The following is a 9,777-nucleotide window of genomic DNA, read 5'->3' on the forward strand; positions in this document are numbered from 1 at the left end:
AGCAAAACACATCAAGGAACTTTTTGCATATATGTTCATATTGAAGTTGCCTTTCCAAATGTGGTTGCAATTGAATTCTCTCTTACCATTCAATGACAGAAGCTCTGAACCACAGCTATTTGCAGGGAGGAACTTTACTATTTGCTTCCGTTTCAAGAGGTTGACTATTGTAAACTGTAACACTGAAATGAATCAATGGTCTAACTAATGGTTGAAAAAGCTGATCACGGCATGAGAAAAGGTAGGCTGAGATTTCACTTTGCGGTTTTTACCAGACTTTGAATATACTGTAAAGGAATGAAAGCACCTGCATTGAAACTTAGTCAAAGACGAGGTAGGTGAGCAATATTCAAATATATTAAATACCAACATAAAGAGGATTTGCAAGCTGCACACTGAAAATATTAGCATAACAATTGCTACGTTAAGAAGTATTCGGGAAAATTTGTAACAGATTTAATTTTATCAGAAACTTCCATCATAATAATTTCTATTTATTGGGTGAACAAGTAATGTTAATTGTACAATATACGTTTTTGCTTTAAACAAAGTATTTTTATTGTCAAACTCAACATTCATAGATCTTCATAACTTAAAAAGTGGTCATTTACATTTCAATAGGATCTAATCCTCCCAGATAGCAATCTGATCTATACATTGTCATTAAAAATATAGTCTATGTAATAAATAAATATATAAAATAAATATAATATTGACATTTCTATAAATAGTTTATTGTTGATCTATACAGTGTCCATGGTAAATTTAGCCATTCCAAAGGCTGGGAACCTTATATCCTGTTGGCTCTTCTCTTCCATGACGCATAGTAAATAACAGCTTTCAGCAGGTTCTCATCCACAGATTCGAAATATATCGACTTTTGATAAATATATAAATTTTAGCTCAAAGCTCCTTTATTTGCAGCAGCGTTTACCACTTAGTGGCCTTTCCAGCGATAAAAGTGTCCATTGTCTACGAGGCTTTGTTCCTCTCCTCCTCAACCATTATCCAGAAGCAAAAAAAAAATTCAGTGGAGAATATAGGTGCGTGAGTATAAAGGAAAATCCTGGAACTGTGCACTTGATAATGGCTTGATAGTATGAGTAGTGGTAATAGATTCAACCAAAGTGGTCGTCTCAAAGTGGCCACAAGGTTGTCGTTGGCACTGCTCCCCCAGACAGCTGAAGCCCCCGCTTATGTACAACACATGCAAGGCAGTGGAATTTATCAACTATAGTTCAAGAGGTCTCTGTATAATGTCGGTACTTTTTCAGGGTCCACGGGCCTAGGTAAAAAGTGAGTAAATTTTTGGTGCCGTTTAGTTCTATATCCTTCTCGTGGTGATCCATCTTTATTCAAAGCCACGTAATAATGTCTCCCAGTATCCACGTGTTTATACAAAGTTGATGCGTAGGTGTTGTACCAGTTCTCTTCAAACTGTTCCCGGAAAACGCACTCGGGTGTTAACTTTTTCTGTAAGAAACAGATTTCAGTCAGAGGGTATAGTTCATATACTTTCATTACTATTTAATTCATCCTGCGTTTTTCGTTAGCTGAAGCTTAACAAATGAAGGAAGAACTGTTGAAGGCGCCACATCTCGTGAGGAATATTGTTAACAAGTTGGAGATTACATCCTACAATTAGAAATTAGTCCAACCTACAGTACTGTGCAGAAGTCTTAGGAACCCTAGCTATATATTGCACAGTACTGCAGTAATTGTATTTATTGCACTGTACTGCTGCCACAAAAAAAACAAATGTCACGACATATGTGAGTGATGATAAACCTGATTCTGATATGGGTTTCTATTGTGGACTGAGAGTAGGAAGGGGCCAGGGAGAGGGAAAGCAGGAAAGGAGAGGCGAGGGGGCAGAATGCACCAGAGAGGCATTCTGTAATGATCAATAAACCAATTGTTTGGAGTTAAATTATCTTGCCTGGTGTCTCGGGGATGGGTGAGTCTGCACCCGACCACAACTGTGCCCCCACCCCTGGCACTCCTCTCTCTCTGCCACCTGTCCCGCACCCCTCCCATTGCATTCCACCTTTGGTATTCCAAACATCCTTTGCTCACGCCCGGTTTACAACTTGCTCTCTGCTCCTTACATAGAAACATAGAACATAAACATTAACAGCACATTACAGGCCCTTCGGCCCACAATGTTGTGCCAACCATGCAACCTCCTCTACAGACTGCCTAGAATTTCCCTTGTTGACAAAGACATTACTGTACAAAAGTCTTAGGCACCCTAGCTATATATATATATATATATATATATATATATATATGTGTGTGTGTGTGTGTGTGTGTGTGTGTGTGTCTCAGACTTTTGCACAGTCTGTCTCTATAGAAAATCCATAATGCCAGCTATTTTATAACAATATTCATTTTAAGTATTTACCTTGTAGGTGGGAGAAGAGAGTTAATGGAATCAGAATACAAGGAAATCCCTTTAAAATAGAAATTAGGAGGAATTTCTTTTGCTAGAAGATGGTGAATCTGTGGAATTCATTGCGGCAGACGGCTGTGGAGGCCACATTATTGAGTATATTTAAAGCAAAGATTGATGGGTTATTGATTAGACAGAGTGTCAAAGATTACAGGGAGAAGGCCGGAGAATGGGGTGGAGAGGGAAAATAAATCAGCTGTGATAGAATGGCAGAACAGACTCAATGGGCCAATAGCATAATTCTGCTCCAGTCTTATGCAATGTCTTCAGAATAAAACTATTCACCGACACTCTTCAAATGCTCCCCATTAATGCTAAATAGCAAACAGATTTAGATATTTTAAAACATTAATACTTCCCAGAAAAAAATGTCAAACTTAGTATCAAATTTCTGTCCCTCTCGTTAGAAATCAAAGCTACTTTAAAATATGAATTGTTTCCCTTGGACAGAATTGGTTGAATGAACATGTAGTCATTGGAAAAGATAACGAAATGCAGGAAATCGATTTTGTCTTACTTATTATTTCAAATGAGACTGATTTGAATGGAAGCATTATTTATTTGGCTTTCCTTCAAGCTCTTGATGGAGAACAAATTTTCAATACTTTTTTTCCAGAAAATGCAGCTCTCACTTCACTGGTAACTTGACATGGTGAGTCAGGGTCAGAGTCTCATTGAAAACGTCTCACCAAGTTTATGACCTACTTGTTCTGGTTGGCGGTGAGGATGCTTGAGTTGATGGCATCACATTGAGCTGGGCAAAAGAGAAGGAGCGACAGCAGAGCCTGGAGAGAAGGCGCCCAAGAGTAGCAGGTGAGCAAAAGTAATGGTTCCTGCAAACAGTATTTGCTTTCAAGGTTCATTTGTGCGCAGCAACCAGTTAAACGTGGTAATTAAGTGAGACTAGCATTTGTCAGTAAAGGATTAGAGAAAGCAGTGGAAAAGATAGGGAATACATTTGATACAGGCACCAGAGTTTATGGGGCGAAGGCAGGAGAATGGGCTTGTGAAGAATAATAAATCAGTAATGGCAGTACAGGGTTGATGGGCCGAGTGGCATGATTCTGGGGCAGCACAGTAGCATGGTGGTTCACATAACAGGTGATCCGGGTTCCATGCTGCCTGTAAGGAGTTTGTACGTTCTTCCCGTGACCGCGTGAGTTTCCTCCGGGTGCTCCGGTTTCCTCCCACAGTCCAAAAGGTTGGTAGGTCAATTGGTCATTGTCAATTGTCCCCTGATTAGGCTGGCGTTGAATTGCGGGATTGCTGGGCAGCATGGCTCGCAAGGACGGGAGGGGCCTGTCCTGTGTTGCATCTCAATAACTACAGAAAGAAAGATATTCTGCTCCTTATTTCTTATGGGAAATTGAAAACCAATACCTGTTACTACTATCTGCATTGCTGATAGAGAAGTATACCTTTAAATCTTTTGGATACTTAATTTTAGCAGTTGATATTGTATAAATTTGAACTCCATGTGTTAACTTTGTGTACCCAATAAAGGATATTTATTTATTCTTGTTGGTGTCTATGGATTTTTTTTTAGCATTTACAGGAAAGAACTACACAGCTCCATGTGGAGAAACTTGCATTCCTGCACCTAGACCAGTGTTTTAAGCTCTGCTGCGATCTGGATGTGTGTGTAGTCAGTTTCAAATAGCCCACTAGAGGGAGCACTGAGGCCCAGCACAAACACCACACAGAGCGCAAGGCCAGAGGGAGCAAAGAACTGGTACAACCAGTTCTGCTCCTTGGAAACAAGTCTTCTTTTAAACAATCGAACTTGTATTAATGGTAGACCCATCTTGTTCTGATGGAAGTGGCAATGTGGGGCCTAGGGGGAGGAAGAAAACTAGTGGGGGAGGGTAAGACTGACACAAAGCTTTCACATAGTCAGAAACAGCTTTCTTTTATATTAGAAAATCCCTGATGTAAGCCTACTTTATGTCCATTTTTAACAGACATTCTTGCAATTTAAATGAGGGAAAGTAGATGGCAAATGCCTTGATATGCTAAACCATGACTTTGCTGGAGCTGTGGTAAGCCACCTGGCTGATACTTGTTTCAAGCAGTTAATTTCATGAGATGATGTATTTCATTCTGAATATCAGATTGAACCTAAAGAGCCTCACAGACTGTTGAATAACATTACACCTCTTGGTATTTGCTCTACATGACTTTAAATCTGTATTTCTATTGAACAAAAAATGAAAGCCGCTAAATGCATTTTTTCGGGGGAAATTACGTTATAATTATGCAGGAATGCTATTATTAAAACCCTATTGTTAAAACCTGGTTTACAGAACCACTTGCCACCATTTAAAATCCACTTTTAAGTAAACAGAGATTTCAAATGCTGATTAAACTAGCCCTTTGCAAATCTCATTAAATGTATAATAATGTGCATTAGAGAGAACACATGTGGGAAACACACTTATTAAAGTTATTTTTCTACCCAACTGTGATTATCTGATATGAAAATGTAGGCAATTAATTTTGGACTTCCCACTGAATGTTAGTATGAAAAGACTTTATAGCCAGTTATCCAATTTACAGGCCCTGACCCTCTTTATAACTGTCTGCAGCATCACACCCTAGACCCCAGTCCAAGTCAACAATCATACATTGGGTGGCACAGAAACAGGGTTTTCATGCACCATTTGAATGACTTTATCTGAAAGTACGAATGGCTGATGAGATCTTCATTGTTGACCCTTCTTTCACTTAAACTTACAGTTCTTTTGAGGATGTAAGAAATATCTCACAAGAGGTTGCAGGTTGTGTTAGGGAAAGCAGTTGTTTTGATCTGTAAAACCCCTTATACCTTTACAATGTACATTTACACTGACAAGAAACTTGCCCAAACTCTATTTTAAAGTTTAAAACTTGTTAGAAGAGCTTTCCAGGTCATGTTCGATTAGAATTTATCATTTTACTTTAATTCTCTGCCTTTTTACTTTCCAAAAATGTTCCCAACATAGACCTATGACGGTGAATGATTACAAATAAAATAATTCCTGATACTAAATTGTATAAACAAAATGGACCTTTATTTCTGTGCTAACTTTCCTCTGGGCTCACACAAGAGTTCTTTCCTTAATTTTATTCCATGTTTCTGATTTTACATGGACTCTCTTGATCTCAGACACAGTGCCTTGGGGAAACATCGTTTGAGTTAAATATAATCTGGAAAGTAATTTCTCTTGTCATATTATTTATCGGCAACAGCTATTCAAAACAAATGCATGCAAACTGTGAGCTAATCTGTCCCTGCTTTGATATTTAATGAGTCACAAAGCTGAAAATCATTAAAGTTACAAATGTTAAGCCTGTATAGAAACCAGAGAAGGGTTCATATGTCGAATTCATTTAAGGATAACTTTGCTTCCTTCCTTTTACCCCAGCTTTGATATCAAAAGACCATCATTACAGGCAGGAAACCGAACAGGTGAACAAGCTCACAAAATGCTGGAGGAAGTCAGCAATTCAGATATCTATGGAGGGGAATAAACAGTTAAAGTTTCACGCCAAGGCTATCAGGTCTTCTGCAGATGCTGGAAATGTTGAGCGACACCCACTAAAATGCTGGAGGAACTGAGCAAATTAGGCATCACCTATGTAGGGGAATAAAAGTTGACATTTCGGGACCGAGTTCTTGGCCTGAAAAATTGACTGTAGGAAATTCCAGTGTTGGTGTTGAGGCCCCTTTAATGACATCTCATATACATGTCCTAATTCAATGGCGCCTTACTGTGTATTGATTAGCTGCCATGGTTTCCCACATTAAAAAGGTAACTGCCCTTCAAAAGTAGTCCTTTGGCTCTGGTAGTATGAGGTGGCTGAAGGTTTCATGTATACTGTACTATGAAAGAAGTTACCTTTCATGAGATGCAAACCTATTCCACAGTGACTGTCTTCCTTGACAATGGTAAGTCATATTCAATACAGAGGTTAATTCATAAGATGGAGAGAGACTGTATTGTTCTCACTGCTGTAAAGCTGTCTATAATATCAAACACCAAGCACATTGTCACCTAACACAAGAGAATGCTTTAGCTAGGATTGTGACATGCGAGGTCTGATGCAGCTTCATTCTCCTGAAATATCATTCCAATTGTTGCTTGATAACAATGCTCAACTTCTAAAAGGAGGAGCGAGTCTATACGGCAGCTTCTGATGAATGTTTGTGAGTCAAAGGGCGTTATTCCTTTTAATAGTGGGTTTCCTATGAGCACAGGTCTAGAGCAGCCAGGAAATATGCTTCAGAACTCTGCTGCTGTGGCAAGATCTCACTATCAGGTGTTGTATCTGCTTAGGGAAAGCTTGTGTTTTTTTTTACAAGAAATTACATTCTGCACCACCTTTACCTTGCAGAGACACCCCAGCTAGGTAACCTGTCAGAATAGCCAGGTGGGAGCATTCAAACAGGGATTTCATTACACTGGCAGCAACTCAAGTAGAAAATCTACAATTTCATGTCTGTAGGTCACAATCACAATCTCCAGTTCTGGCTAAAACGGTCCTCGCCATTATCAATAGGATCCTGCACATATCCATTGCAATAATTTACCATTGCCCCACCGGAAATCCACAGGGTTATTAAACTTCCTCAAGTGAAGTTGTCAGCACCCACTCTTATCAGTATAAGTCCATGTTTGGGCTGCGTGGGAGCTGGGTTTAATTCTCTCTTCTGGTATTATTATTGGTGTGTGGCTTGCACACCCTCTCTTGTGCTCCTGACTTCCCATGTCCCGGGGGTGTGCTGAGATTGGTAATATGTCTTCTGGAGGGTGAGTGAGTGAGTGAGAACAACTGATGGGAGAAGGAGACAGAAAGCACAGAAAGAACAGGAAAATAGGCCGGTGAATAGGGATGCTCTGAGACTCAGTGGGCCAGGTACCTCCTCCTATGTCATGAGAAACGTAAAATAAAGGCATCATTGTGGTAAAGACAGAAATATGCCGAACGCTGTGGTACTGTGGAACCACTGCTGGATTGCCAAGGGAAACATCATCGGCTTCACTGATAGACAGGGAAGATGGATTTGGGCTGTATTGCTGTGAATCTAGATGCTTTCAGGGAAGGGCAGAGATGCTGAGCGGTTGAGGAAGACGGGACACCCCCACCGCTTACACGGGCCACTTAGCGACCGCACATAGGCCGGCCGTGCCAATGACACCTGCGCGCTATTAATTAATGAAAAAACAACATAAACTGGAGGGAAATGACCAGAAAGGAACCGCGGATGAGGGGAAGATGGTGTAAATTCAGAACTGGAAAGGTTGGAAAATATTTCCTGTCAAAAAGTTTTATTTGCAAACTGGTGGTGAAAGATGCCACCGGAACAGAGCGATTGAGACTGTGAGTCGGAGAAAAGCGCTCTAGCGTTTGTTTAGAAGGTGATGTCCGGGTGGGGGAAATGAACCCATTTCTGTACAGTAATACCAAGGTGATACTGTATCACCAGTGATCTCACCCTCATCCCTTTCCAGTTCAGATCTACAAAGCTTACCCCTCCCCCACTACATCATCGAAAGTCTGGCAGTAATTATCTTTATCCCAAGTTCCCAGTGTAAAGTTTGGTCCAAGTACATTAAGCATTACATCTTTGCTTGGCACGTGTGCTTAAATGTGTGGAAAACATGTCGGACTTACCGACCCGTAGAGTTCGCCTCTGTAGTTCATCCCCAGATAGAGTCCCGAATCCACGCCGCGGATACTGACCAGTCCCACCGCCAGACTGATGAATTCCAGGATCCCTGAGCAAAACATCAGAAATGGGGAGCGGTCAATGAATTACGGCCACAGAACCGAGAGGGAGCGCCGCAAGTACGCTCCGCCCGGGGGGGGGGGGGCAATCACATAAACATCACGGTGAAGTCGGCGGCTGTTTCCCCCGGGGGCTCCGAGTGCGCCGGGGCGACCACCTCCAAAGATGTGCCGCAGTGCTCCACGGCTCAATGGCCCCATCTACCCCGTAAGCTGCCCACCTGCAGACTCCGGAAGCCAGTCACCCTCCAAGCCTTAGAACCTCGGTCATGCCCCGGCCCGGTTGACTCTCTGGACAAGGTGGACTCACCCCATCGATACTGAAAGCTTTTACCATTCCTTGCACTGAATTTAGAAAGTAGTCCCTGGTTTCCCTTTCAAACTATCGCTAAACAGTTAACAAAACCATCAGCGATTATTCACAAAAATCACGTCTAAAACTGCGGTGTCAGGTCCTTGAATCTGGTTCTAATCATGAAACCTTCCACCCGTTTGGCTTTCCGCTTGTATTTGTTAGACTGGCCTTAAAAATAGGGTTATGAGTGCCGAGAAAGGCTTTGTAATCAACCTTCTTGCCTCCGAGAAAAGAGCCTTTAAAAACCTCTGCCCATGTTTAATTGGAACGTCTGCGATGATTTGCGGGCCAGTTTGGGTGTTGTTGGGTGCGAGCGGCTCTGCGCCTTGAACCACATTCGCATTTCTATGGGAATGAAAGACACCTGTCGACACTTTTGGAAGAAGTGGGAGAGAGTGGCTAGGGGTGGTGATAGCCGGGGGGGGGGGGTGCAAGCAGAGGATGCTAACTGAAGTGAGTTAAGGACAGGAGGCGCAATCATTTGTGCCCTGGGTGCGACGCGTGCATTCACTCCGTGATTTGGCATTTGACTCCCCACTTCCCGTCGGGTCCAACCTGCCCGACCTGCCCCTCCAATTTGACCCAATTCAGTTACACAACTGGCCATAAATCGTGTTTCTGTGTCCGTCTAACTCCCTCCCTCTGCCCCCTACTCTGTCGGGGTTGCGTGTCATCTTTGCCTGACTGCGTTCGACCCTAACCCCTTGTTGTCTCCCCACACTCCACACCGGCTGTGAGTTTCTACTCAATTTATCTCGGTGGGTATGCTTCTCTCTCTCTCTCTCTTGCTCTCCCTCCCTGTTTCTGTGCTCTCCTCCTTCACCAGCTCTGCATCACTCGAAAAAGGAGACACGAATTCCCTCTTATCCGCACAGTCTGTTCACAATTGGACAGGACTCTGTGTCACACCGAACCGGTCCAAACCGTTCCCGCCTCGTGAAACACACTCAGCAGCTGTAGCGTTAAAACCCCGTGAGTGAGACAGAGAGAGAGAGAGAGAGAGAGAGAGAGAGTGCGAAGCTTTAGGAGTATTCCCGTGCAGCGCCGGAGGACCGTGCCTCAGACAGCGCGGAGGCGATTGCACTCAGTGCAGCGCGAATCGTTCAACCCGAGAACGACCGGCCCCCGCGCAGTGGATCCCGGCGGCTCGCCAGCCCAGGTGGATTCCACTTTGGTGACAAATTGGAGCGAGGGGGCGGCG

The 9,777-nt window shown here is 42.7% G+C and overlaps 1 protein-coding gene across 1 annotated transcript in view; it reads right to left on the reverse strand.

Moving 5' to 3' along the window:
- Positions 1 to 593: 593 nt before the first annotated feature.
- The window catches only part of fgf16 (fibroblast growth factor 16), a 10,788-nt gene continuing 1,604 nt past the window's right edge, over positions 594 to 9,777 (reverse strand). Inside the window, exons 2-3 of the mRNA XM_063061428.1 lie at positions 8,108 to 8,211; positions 594 to 1,473 (exon numbers count right to left, since the gene is read on the reverse strand). Coding sequence (XP_062917498.1) covers positions 1,228 to 1,473; positions 8,108 to 8,211 — 350 coding nt within the window. The 3' untranslated portion in view covers positions 594 to 1,227. The remainder of the gene's footprint in view (positions 1,474 to 8,107; positions 8,212 to 9,777) is intronic.

This window comes from Mobula hypostoma, chromosome 10 (assembly GCF_963921235.1).
Source record: "Mobula hypostoma chromosome 10, sMobHyp1.1, whole genome shotgun sequence".
NCBI lineage: Eukaryota > Metazoa > Chordata > Chondrichthyes > Myliobatiformes > Myliobatidae > Mobula > Mobula hypostoma.